The 12,117-nt window shown below is 41.2% G+C and overlaps 1 protein-coding gene across 1 annotated transcript in view; it reads left to right on the forward strand.

The window, feature by feature from the left end:
* Positions 1 to 12,117, forward strand: part of LOC138661931 (interleukin-13 receptor subunit alpha-1-like) — an 84,751-nt gene that overhangs the window by 57,622 nt on the left and 15,012 nt on the right. Inside the window, exons 6-9 of the mRNA XM_069746937.1 lie at positions 8,208 to 8,392; positions 8,906 to 9,036; positions 10,462 to 10,627; positions 11,874 to 11,967. Of these exons, the coding sequence (XP_069603038.1) occupies positions 8,208 to 8,392; positions 8,906 to 9,036; positions 10,462 to 10,627; positions 11,874 to 11,967 (576 nt within the window). The remainder of the gene's footprint in view (positions 1 to 8,207; positions 8,393 to 8,905; positions 9,037 to 10,461; positions 10,628 to 11,873; positions 11,968 to 12,117) is intronic.

Here is a 12,117-nt window from a genome sequence, read left to right on the forward strand (position 1 = left end):
AATCAGGAAGGAAGGGGATTTTACTCCCCTTTATTTCTGACTCCAAAACCTGATAGTTTTTTCCATACTATAATAAACCTTAAAAAATGTTATTCTTTTTTGTATGATAGCACCTTTAAGATGGAATCAATCAGGTCTACCATTAAACTTTTATTTCCTAGATGTGTTACGACGGGATTAGACTTGAAGGATGCGTACTACCATCTTCCTGTCCATGCACAGCATCAACAATACCTCAGAGTGGCAGTCAACCTGAGAGGGCGGATCCGTCACTACCAGTTTACAGCGATGTCATTTGGCCTTTCAATGGCTCCTCGTGTTTTCACAAATGTTATGCTCGAGGTGATGGCCTATCTACGGCAACAGGATACATTAATTGTGCCCTACCTGGATGATTTTTTAATAATTGGAAACTCTGCCTCACAATGTAAAGAGCGCTTGGCTAATACCATTTCATCTTTACAGGCTTTAGGATGGATTGTGAACTTCGAGAAACCCAGACTTCATCCAGAAACCCTCCAGTCCTTCCTGAGGTTACACTTTGACTCTGTAAGTCAGAGATGTCTCTTACCAGAATCCAAGAAGTTGACCATTATCTCGAAAGTTAATATGGCGAGATCTAATCCTCAGATGTTACAAAGAGACGCCATGTCTCTCTTAAGGTACCTTCACACTCAGCAGCTTTACAACGAGAACGACAACGATCTGTGACGTTGCAGCGTCCTGGATAGCGATCTCGTTGTGTTTGACACGTAGCAGCGATCTGGATCCCGCTGTGCCATCGCTGGTCGGAGCTAGAAGTCCAGAACTTTATTTCGTCGTCAGGTCGGCGTGTATCGTCATGTTTGACAGCAAAAGCAACGATGCCAGCAATGTTTTACATGGAGCTAACAACCAGCGAGAACGATAAGTGAGTCGCCGTTACGTCACTGGATCGCTCCTGCATCGTTCTGGTGTTGATGTGTTTGACGTCTCTACAGCGTCCTAAACAGCGACGCTGCAGCGATCGGCTCGTTGTCTATATCGCTGCAGCATCGCTGAGTGTGACGGTACCTTTAGGCTCACTCACCTCCTGCATCCCTGCAGTACAATGCGCCCGATACCACACTAGAACCTTACAACATGAGATCCTATTTGCGCAATTCCATTGTCAGTGACATTTAAGTACAAAGATTACCCTTTCTAAAGAGGTGCTTAATTCTTTCTTGGTGGTAGATAAAAACCATTTGTCCAGAGGGGTCCCATGGACGATAAAACCCTCTAAAATAATTACCACTGATGCAAGCCCAGAAGGGTGGGGGGCTCATTTAGGTCAGGATGTAGCTCAAGGCCGCTGGAACACTGTGGAATCATAGCAGTCCTCCAATTGGAAGGAACTGAATGCAGTTAATCATGCTTTGAATTGTTTCCTTCCCCAGCTCCGAGGATCTCATGTCAGAATCCTATCAGACAATACGACAGTCGTCGCATATTTAAATCGCCAAGGCGGAACGCGATAGGGAAGTCAAATGTCTTCAACAACAAATATATTCGATCTAGCGGAAGTCCACCTCTTATCCCTCACGGCCCTTCATATCAGAGGAGTAGAAAACTCAAAAGCCGACTTCCTCAGTCGCCACAAGCTTCGCCAAGGGGAATGGACTCTCAATGCTCAGGTATTCAGGAAGATAGTCGACATATGGGGACTTCCACAAATAGATTTATTCGCGACCAGGGAAAACAGACAGGTGCAAACATTCGCCTCCCTAAACGCAGCGGATCCTCCAGACATAATAGACTCGCTCCAGTATCCCTGGAAATTCCACCTAGCTTATGCCTTCTCACCAATGATGTTGATTGCATTGGTGATCAAAAAGATAAGGGAAGAAGCAGCAAGGGTTATTCTAATAGCACCCTTCTGACCAAGAAGACCTTGGTTCTCATGCCTCCGAGCGATGTCAGTTTGCGATCCCTGGATACTGCCAACAATCCCAGACCTACTGTCTCAAGGTCCATTCCATCACCCACAGGTGAAGGGACTCCACTTGACGGCGTGGAACTTGAAAGGCAAATACTAACTTCAAGAGGCTTTTCCCAAGATGTAATTAATACACTACTATTAAGTAGGAAAAAATCTACAACTATAATATACAGTAGAGTATGGAGGAAGTTTTTGAGCTTTTATGCAAAACCCCTCTCTAATACAGTTCCAATTGAGACCATCCTAGATTTCTTACAAAGGGGTCATGAACTGGGACTCTCAGTAAATACATTAAGGGTTCAGGTTTGTGCTTTAGGAGCCCTTTATGGTGCTAATATAGCTGGTGACAGATGGATAGCGAGATTCATTAAAGCATGTGAAAGGAGTACCCCATTTCATATTCCACGTCTACCACACTGGGACTTGAATCTAGTCCTTGATGCTTTAACTGAACCCCCTTTGAGCCATTACAGTCTATTCCTCTAAAGATTATCTCCTACAAGGTAACTTTCTTGAAAGCCTTAGCTTTTGCTAGAAGAGTCGGAGACATCCAGGCACTTTCTGTAGACCCTCCCTTCCTATTGACATATCTCCCGAAGGTAGCAACAAACTATCATAGATCTCAAGAGATTTTCCTTCCTTCCTTTCATGACAATCTATCAAATCTAGAGGAAGAGAAGCTACACATGTTGGATGTCAAAAGAGCAGTCTTGACCTATATAGAGAGAACCCAGTCCTGGAGACAGAGTAGGGCTCTGTTTATATCTTTTTAGGGTCACAGAAAAGGTTACGGGGTCAGAAAGGCTACCTTGTCCCGATGGATTAGAGATGCCATCTGTCTAGCCTACTCATCAAAAGGCAAGGCTCCTCCAGAAGGTGTGAAAGCTCATTCGGCTCGCGCTGTATCGTCCTCTTGGGCGGAGGAAGCAAGCATCTCCATTGAGCTCATATGTAAGGCCGCAACTTGGTCGTCACCCTCAACTTTTTATAAACATTATAGGCTTGACCTATCCTCTTCATCTGTCTTAGCTTTTGGGAGAGCTGTCCTCAGCACGGTGATCCCACCCAGGTGAAGGTTCTCTGTAAGTCTCTCAAAGTGGGTGCTGTCGTGGCAAAGGGTAAAAAGCCGGATTACTTACCGGTAATGCTCTTTTAATGAGACCACGACAGCACCCTCTCACTTCCCATCCTAGTTAGTTATGTATAATTATTCACACAGTAATATACTCTTCATGGGTGAACATAAATAAGCAGAACGTGTAAAAAGTTACGCGCATTTATTAATTTAACAACGGCGGTTCCTCTCATACTCTGAAAAACAACTGAGGAGAGGGGGACCGCCCTTTTTATCTCTGTAGGTTTCCTGTTCCTAGGGGCAGGGGGCAGGTCCCTCTCTCAAAGTGGGTGCTGTCGTGGACTCATTAAAAGAGCATTGCCGGTAAGTAATCCGGCTTTTTCTTCCTGAAACTTCTTCCAGTATGTTTTTTTTCCATTGACGTCAGTGGTACTAGCCTGCAATATCACACTCTTCCTACTCCCAGCTGTGGTACTATTTTTCTAATGCTGTACAACCTCTTTTGGGAAAATTAAGCCGATGATTATAAAGCCAAAATTTTATCTAGATCAGGGGTCTGAAACACACTGTACGAGGGCCACATGCGGCCCCTGAAGCTTTTCAGAGCATTCTCGGGACATCAAGAAGCACGCCGAATGTGGACCACGCCAGTGCCGCTTATTGGCATTATACCGGAGCACAGTTTGTCAGAATGCAGTGTGTCAAAACGAGGTGTCTCATTCTTGCCCGCACTGCAGGTAGTAGGTGAATATGTAGAAGAGGATTTTTTTTTTTTAAATCCCTTCTCGACATCTGGCGTACATGTATGTTGCAACGTGAGCCCAGTATCCTCATCAGTGGGAGTCCTCTGTATAACATAGCTGACACCTTGTAGTAAAACCCATGATCAGAATTCACACTGGTCGTTTATCCCATTATATTTTGCTGGCAGTGACATTGGTATTTGGAAGGTTATTTGAGAGAGGGGTCTACCTGATTACGGTGCTGGTAGTTGCCTTCGCAATCATAGGCCAAGTAATAGCCTTCGAGTCAGCAACATATCAGTGTAAAATTGACAGATCTAATATCCTGCAGGACAAAACTATTGCAGGACATTAGATCAGAGATGAGGCATATAAAAGTTAAAAGGTTTATCCAGGAATGTATTATTTTGCGTTTGAGTCTAAGAACGAACAGGCAGTTATTTGTTAACTACCTGCCTGGTGACGATTTCTGTCACATACCGCTCCTGCTGGTGATTCACCTGCTACCGCCGATGTCATGACAACAGATCAGTGTCTTCTCTTCCATGTTGACGGGGCATCTCTGCTGATGTTGTTTGATTGACAGCGCGCTCCCCGCTGCATGGATGCCGGGAGCAGTCTTTTAATCAGCATACCATCAGCAGTGACTCCTGTCGACATGAAATCCCAGAAAAGGAAAAGCTGCATTATTGACGAGATGAAATGAAGGAGAGGAATCACCTTCGGAGATCCTCCCCTTGCAGAACAGGTTGGTAGCTAACAACTACCTGCCTGTTAGTTCTTAGTTCCATATACAAAAATAATAAAAGTCATGGATAACCCCTTTAAAGTTCCATATAGGGACTGAGGTAAAAATTAAGGGAAAAAAAAACACTTCAAAATAAATTTTGAAAAACAACGAAAAAATTACGATATGACAGCTAGTGTTGAGGGCAAGTTCTCGCTACTCGAGTTTGCATCGGGTATGCTCGAAGTATTGCGGATCCGCCTCGTTTTTTGGGGGTGTCCAATAGCCGTGAAACATGCGGGGCAGGGACTCAGTCGTCTGCAATATCTGGTGCGTACTCGAGCACCCGATGCAAACTGGAGTAGCGAGCACTGGTTCTCAACACCAATGACGACATTCAATATGACTACCTAATATTATCAAATTGTTGTAACTGTAGGTTCAGAATGCTCACTATATCCCTGGATAAAATCCTTGAGGGATGTGGTTTCCAAAATGGGGTCACTTGTGGGGGATTTCCACTGTTTAGGCACATCAGGGGCTATCCAAACGGAACATTGGGACCGTTAATTATTCCAGCAATTTTTGTATTCAAAAAGTCAAACGGGGCTTCTTCTCTTCTGAGCCCTGCAGTGCGCCCAAACAATGGTTTTCCCCCACGTATAGGGTATCGGCATGCTCATGAGAAATTGTACAAATTTTGTGGTTGATTTTTTATTTTTTTTCCCTGTAAGGCTATTTTCACACTAGCGTTTTTTTAAATCCGTCACAATGCGTCGTTTTGCAGAAAAAACGCATCATGCGTTTTTTCCCCATAGACTTCTATTGAGGACGCATTTGCGATGGATTGGCACACTTCGCATCCGTCTTGCGACGGATGCGTCGTGCTTTGGCGGACCGTCGGGAGAAAAAAACCCTACATGTAACGTTTTTTTCTCCCGACGGACCGCTTTTTCCGACCGCGCATGCGCGGTCGGAACTCCGCCCCCACCTCCCCGCACCTTACAATGGGGCAGCGGATGCGCCGGAAAAATGCATCCGCTGCCTCCATTGTGCAATGCAGCAAACGCTAGCGTCGGAATCTCTCCCCGACGCATTGCGACGGGGAGATTCCGACGCTAGTGTGAAAGGAGCCTTACCCTTGTGAAAATAAAAATTTGGTCTAAAGTGAGGTTTTTTGTGAAAAAAATTAGTGTTTTTTTTTTTTTTTCCATATTCCAAAAATTCTTGTGAAGCACCTGAATAATCTTCTTGAATGTGTTTTTGAGCACCTTGAGGGGTGATGTTTTTAGAATGGTGTCACTTTTGGAAATTTTCTGTCATAAAGCCCCCTCAAAGTGACTTCAAATGTGATGTGGTCTCTAAAAAATTGTTTTCAAAATTTTGTTGGAAAAATGAGAAATCGCTGGTCAACTTTTAACCCGTCTCAGAATCAGTGGGATACGTTGAAGCGTTCCAGAGTTATAACCTTATAAAGTAACACTCATCAGAATTGTAAAATTTGGCTTGGTCATTAAGGGGTCAATATCAAAACCGAAAGTAAACAACCAAGATACACTTTTGGTATCACTTCTTCTGGAACCACCTAAGCTATAAAACTGTTCTATAGTTAATACTATCAACACCATAAAAATCAACATGCAAAAAAATGTACGGTAACTTATTTATTATACCAAGACACAAAAGGTCACACAGAGAAGATAAATGGTATAACTGAAAATGTTATCTTGTCCTGCAAGGAATATGGCTCATCTACTTTGAATTTTTTCGACGTGTGGCCCATTTACTGATTTTGAGACCCCTAATCTAGATGTAGAAAAAAAACTGGAAACTGTATATGTATGCAGGATTCAGAAAGCCGAATGGGACATATCTACGGAACGGACCAGTAGTGATACGATGTTCTCCTGACACCATAGAACGCAACCAATCAGCAGCTTCTAGAGGGTATTTCAGCCGCCTTGCACTTGTGAAGGAACTGAACCTTAATCTGTCTTGGAAACGCCAACAACCATTTGCGCTTGTGCACTGTGAAAAGACAAGAGCATGAGCAACACTTATATAAGGAGCAAACGTTAACATATTGGGCAGAATATTGGAGGGACATGTACAGACAAAGCCACAGGTTTCAGAGTAATATGTATATTAACATTTTAAAGAAGGCGTGAGGATTCTCCTTACAATTTGTCAGGAAGTAAGCAGTGCCATGAATATTGAGCATGCCAGCCAATGCATGACTCATGAGTTTTATATGTATAGGGAGCGATTCTAGGGAATCTGTCACCACATTTGCCTTACTTAACCTATTATTATTGACATACAGGTTATAGACTGATGAATAAGTCTTACCTGTATGTCTCCTATCAGAAGCGGTATTGTTGAGAAATCTGCTTTTGTCCCTTTGTGAGTGACCTCTTCCAGGCTATGGGGAGGACTTTACAACATCATCAAGTCTCTCTGGAATTAAATGAAGAGACTACATCTGCATAATAAAGAATAGTATGTAAGCATCCTCAAAGAGAAACTTCTTCCAACGTTTCAGGATCAATGTGGCGATGAACAATGCTTTATCCACCATGTCACATGGCAAAAGTTTTAACTAAGTGGCTCAGTGATCAAAATATTGAGATTTTGGGTCCTTCCCAAGGAAATTACCCAGATCTTAATCTTGCATTAAAAACTCGTGGTGCTTCCTAAAAAAACAGTTGGCCAACCAAACCTACAGAAATTTTAATTAGCTCCAGAAGTCATTACAAATAAGGGTCTGCAGTTGTAATCTTGATGTATTTGCCAATATAAGTTTTCAAATGAAGGTAATGATAATTGTACTTTAGTAACATCTGACTAAGACATCTAAAAACACCGAAGCATCAAACTTTTTGAAAAATAAAAATTGTGTCAATCTCAAAAGTTTTGATCACAACTGTATATCGAACACCACTTGACCCCTGGTGTGTCTACAAAGGGAGATCTACCATAGCTAAAGAGGTAGTGCAAGTCATCTTGGTAGTTGGTCACAGTTTGGGGGTTTATTTTCAACATGCACAACTCTTTAGGTTTTCATTTCAAGATATGAGGCCGATTCAGATTGTATTCTAGCAAGGTCACGATTAAAGGGAATCGTTCATGTGAAAAAAACGCTATAAACCTCCAGATGTAGGGTTAATCTTCAGGTTAATAGTGTTCTGAACCTGCCCAGCACTTAGACCCCTGCTGCCGGGAGTAAATTAACTTTATTCCTCCCGATAATGCTCGGGTTTCATTCATGGGGTGGCACCGATGTGGGTTCAGTTACCTCTCTGTGTATAGAGCGTGGCGGCTGTAACCGCGTCCCCCACTGACTGACAGCAGCTCAGCATCTGGTCTGGCTATCAGTCAGTGCTGGGGGCGTGGTTACAGCTTCCGCGCTCTATAAACAGAGTGCGTCAGTGCCACCCTTGTGACTGAAACCCGGATGCTACCGGGAGGAACAAAAAGTCATTTCCTCCCAGCGGCAGGGTCTAAGTGCAGGAATCGGGCAGGTTTATAATGCTATAAACCTGCAGATTAACCCCATATCTTCAGCTGAATAACGTTTTTTTTTAATGAGATCAGTTTCCTTTTGAATATTTTTAGGGGCTACTGGGAAATTTAGAAATTCCAAGTGATTATTATTATGTGAAATTTTATAGGGTTTGTTGTATCTTATGCTGTGGATTTCAGATTTCTTGACTTATTGGATAAAGGAGAGCCGTGTGAAACTTACACTTATCAGAGTGGAATTCCAGTTGGATGCCTATTCAGATTAGAGAAGGATTACAAAGCATGTAATTATCTGGTGGCAGTGGTAACAGACAGAACTCACGACGTTAAACCCTACATTTGCTTCCAAGATATCAATACGATAGGTGAGTTTTAATGCTCCTATAAAGTAGATGCACATAGCATCAAACCAGCTTAATAATATAAATGTATCATTGTGAGTATAGGTAGAGCTAATTTAGCTCATGTGAACCTTCTCATGTTACTGTCACCAGTTTACCCATTGCCTTAGTAACTGGCAAACCACCAGACTCCGCAAAAGTACCCAACAGTATTTTATTTTCCTTTCTTTAAAAGAAAAATACAGATCACTGTCAACAATGCAATGTGAAATTGGAATTCTCATACGTTCTCTACTTGGCCTCACAAGACCGTGGGTGCATTCAGACGTCCCTGAAAATTTCCATTGTATTCACCTATAACAGGGTAGTTTAGGCATCTAAAAAAGCGATAATGCTTAACTACCTGGTATCGGTACATGACAGCGGGGAACATGGCTGGTTTGTGGATTATTATAAAAGTTAAATTGCAAATAAATAACTTTGAAGGATGAATGAGGCTGTTGGTAATAATTTAAGTTTATTTTTTTTAAACTTCAGCAAAATTGAATGCTCCTGTAATACATGATATGAAGAGGACTCCGAATAATAGTTTGTTTGTTAGCTGGAATATATTTGATATAGATAAATATGAAGTTCAACTTAATTTATCAAATGGGGATTCTTATCAGGTATGAAGTTATTCTTTTCTTTATTACTTACAGATTTTATATAGCGTTTTTTTTAATGACTGATCCCGTGAATGCGTCAAATCGTCGGATCCCTTGGTAGAAGTGACCACACTCCATTAGAAAGGGACTTGACAGCCCTCTTGATGTCTCTTCTATTAAATACTTCTATTCTTTTTTTATATACCGTAATTATTCTCAAGTAGATTTTATTAGAACCGTATTTTGTGCTGTAGCTCAGTTTTGCTTCCTCGAAATGTATAAATACATTCCCAGTTTGGGATGTGTCTCTTTAATGTCCATTCTTTACTGACAGGGTCTTACTATGCGAGGACAGACACGAGTGGAATGGTAATAATCTCTGTTTTCAATTTAGTCATGCATTTCCTAGAGGAAATAACAGCAAAACCGTAAAATACAGAATTCCTTAATAAACAGGGAGTGTAAGTATTTCCTTTAATAGATCTTTTAGAAGAAGCTGATAGGTCACCTTTAACCATTTGGGGAAATACTAAAACATTTACATGCTGTAAAAGCATTTTGTGGGAAAACCACTTCAAATTTACTTATTATTATTTGCAAATGCTCATTTACATGGGAAAATAAGCAGGGTCTTTTATGCTTCAGTAAAACCATTCAAGTACTCTAGGGAAAAAAAACTATGTTGCTTTCTTAGTAAATAAAATAACTAGTAGAAGTCATCATGTTAAGTGCAAAGCTTTTTTTTAAAAGCTCTCTGATACCTGTAGTACTGTGCAAAAGTTTTAGGCAGGTGTGGAAAAAATGCTGTAAACTAAGAATGCCTTCAAAAATAGAAGTGTTAATAGTTTATTTTTATCAATTAGAAAAATGCAAAGTGAATGAACAAGACAAATCTAAATCAAATGAATATTTCGGTGATCACCCTTTGCCTTCAAAATAGCATCCTATGTACACATGCATGCAGTTTTTGATGGAACTCGGCAGGCACGTTATCCCAAACGTCTTGGAGAACTATCCACAGATCTTCTGTGTATGTCACATGTGCAAATCCTTCTGTCTCTTCATGTAATCCTAGACAGACTGGATGAGACCAGGGCTCTGTGGGGCCGTTTCATTACTTTCCAGACTCATGGGATCATAGAATGTGAGAGTTGGAAGGGACCTCCAGGGTCATCGTGTCCAACCCTCTGCTCAAAGCAGGATTCACTAAACCATCTCAGACAGATGTCTACCCAGCCTCTGTTTGAAGACTTTCATTGAAGGAGAACTCACCACCTCTCGTGGCAGCCTGTTCCACTCATTGATCACCCTCCCTGTCAAAAAGTTATTTTCTAATGTCTAATCTGTATCTTCTCCCTTTCAGTTTCATGTCATTGCTTCTCGTGTTTCTATGTGCAAATGAGAATTAATATTTAATATTATAATAAATGGTGATATTCTTTTTAGATTGATTCAGGTAACAATAAGGAAATTATCAATGCACTGCCCGATGTTACGTACACGGCTAAAGTCCGAGTCAAGTTACATCAAAGCGCTTTCGGCCTACTGAATGAACTCCAAGAAAATGAGAATTTCTTCTGGAGTGAATGGAGTGAAGAAAAGACATTGCCGGGTACAGAGAAATAATATTTTTTGCTTCCTAATCCATTGTGATTGCAAATTTAATTGTTGAAGTGTTTTTTTTTCTCTTTATTTCTTCTGCATAAGGATACATTTATATTTGGGGGGAAATTTTCCTAAATTAGTACAATGTGAAAGTAAGCAACTACTGCTATTTTGTACGTCCCAGTTTCATATCCTATGTGCGCATGCGCACTGAGCTACTGAGCGTCATTGGCCACATGACAGTTATTGAGTCCACACACTATGCGCGCCTGTCTTCCCGCTTACCACGCTGACACTCAGCGGCTCCAGAGCATGCGCACATAGGATTTGAAGCTGGGACGTACACCCAGATTCAGTGCGCATGGCCGGAAAGTGAGTCATTGCGCAAGCGAGGGATCTGCTGGCAGATTGCGGTAACGTAGGGAGTAGTGACGGGAAGGAATGCTAATACGATGGACGTGGAGAATTTCAAAACGCATTTGATAGACCGTGACTGTAAAGCTAGAGCTGCCCACCACTATGACTAAAACACAAGGTATGTGGGGCAATCATCAAAGTATAAAAAGTGATTTTTGCACTAAATACTGAGACGTTTTGCTTGAGACAAACATGTTAGTGATGCAGTAAAGAGGCAATTTCTGCCAGTTTTGGGGACATTGCCAGGTGGAACAGGGCTTATATTGTCCTAATGTTTGGAACTCAAGTGTATGTAAGGCTATGTTCACACATCCTATTTTCAAGAACAGACAAAAGGAGTGAATGTCCAAAAGTGATCTGTTTTATAGCTGATGTAAACGGAAGCAGAGGGAGCCAATTAATTCCAGCATTATGGAATTTGGGTTTTATTTTGTGTCCATTTTTAGAACGGAAGAAAAAGCACATTGTGTCACACTAACACTTAACAGAACCCAGGGGGACCCCATAATAATCAATGGGGTCTCTCCACTTTGTTTGCATCAGTTATGCAGCTGATACATATTGGATATGAATTCCATTTGCCTGTTCCTCAAAACAGAATGTTCACGTGGAAGTCTAAACTTAGCCAAACAGCAGCATGAAATTGTTTTCAGAAATGTTCCTCAGTATTCATAGAAGGGCCCTCTGCACAACACTGGAAATTAATCTGAATCCATATGAGTTATTTGATTTCCTAATAAGTCCTGGCTTGGGTCATTTAATACTGAGAAATAAATGTACTCACACTGTAAAGGCTGTATTTTAGTTCACTAATCTAGCCATTTTGTTTCTTCTAGGTGATAAAGGTGGACTCACATTTATATTATTACTTCTCCTGGTTCCACTAGTGATCATCTTGGTTACAGTCATTTTACTTATGAATATCAAAAGGTAAATCATTCTAAGTCTAAGAGGATATTCATTGCATTTTCATTATCAACGTAGAAAAGAAAATAACATTTCAAATAGTTCTCCAGAAAACAAATGGGGATTTTAGTTTAGAAACCATGCCACTCTTGACCATTTAAAGCCTATTTTTTT

The sequence above is a fragment of the Ranitomeya imitator genome, chromosome 2, assembly GCF_032444005.1.
Source record: "Ranitomeya imitator isolate aRanImi1 chromosome 2, aRanImi1.pri, whole genome shotgun sequence".
In the NCBI taxonomy this organism is placed as follows: domain Eukaryota; kingdom Metazoa; phylum Chordata; class Amphibia; order Anura; family Dendrobatidae; genus Ranitomeya; species Ranitomeya imitator.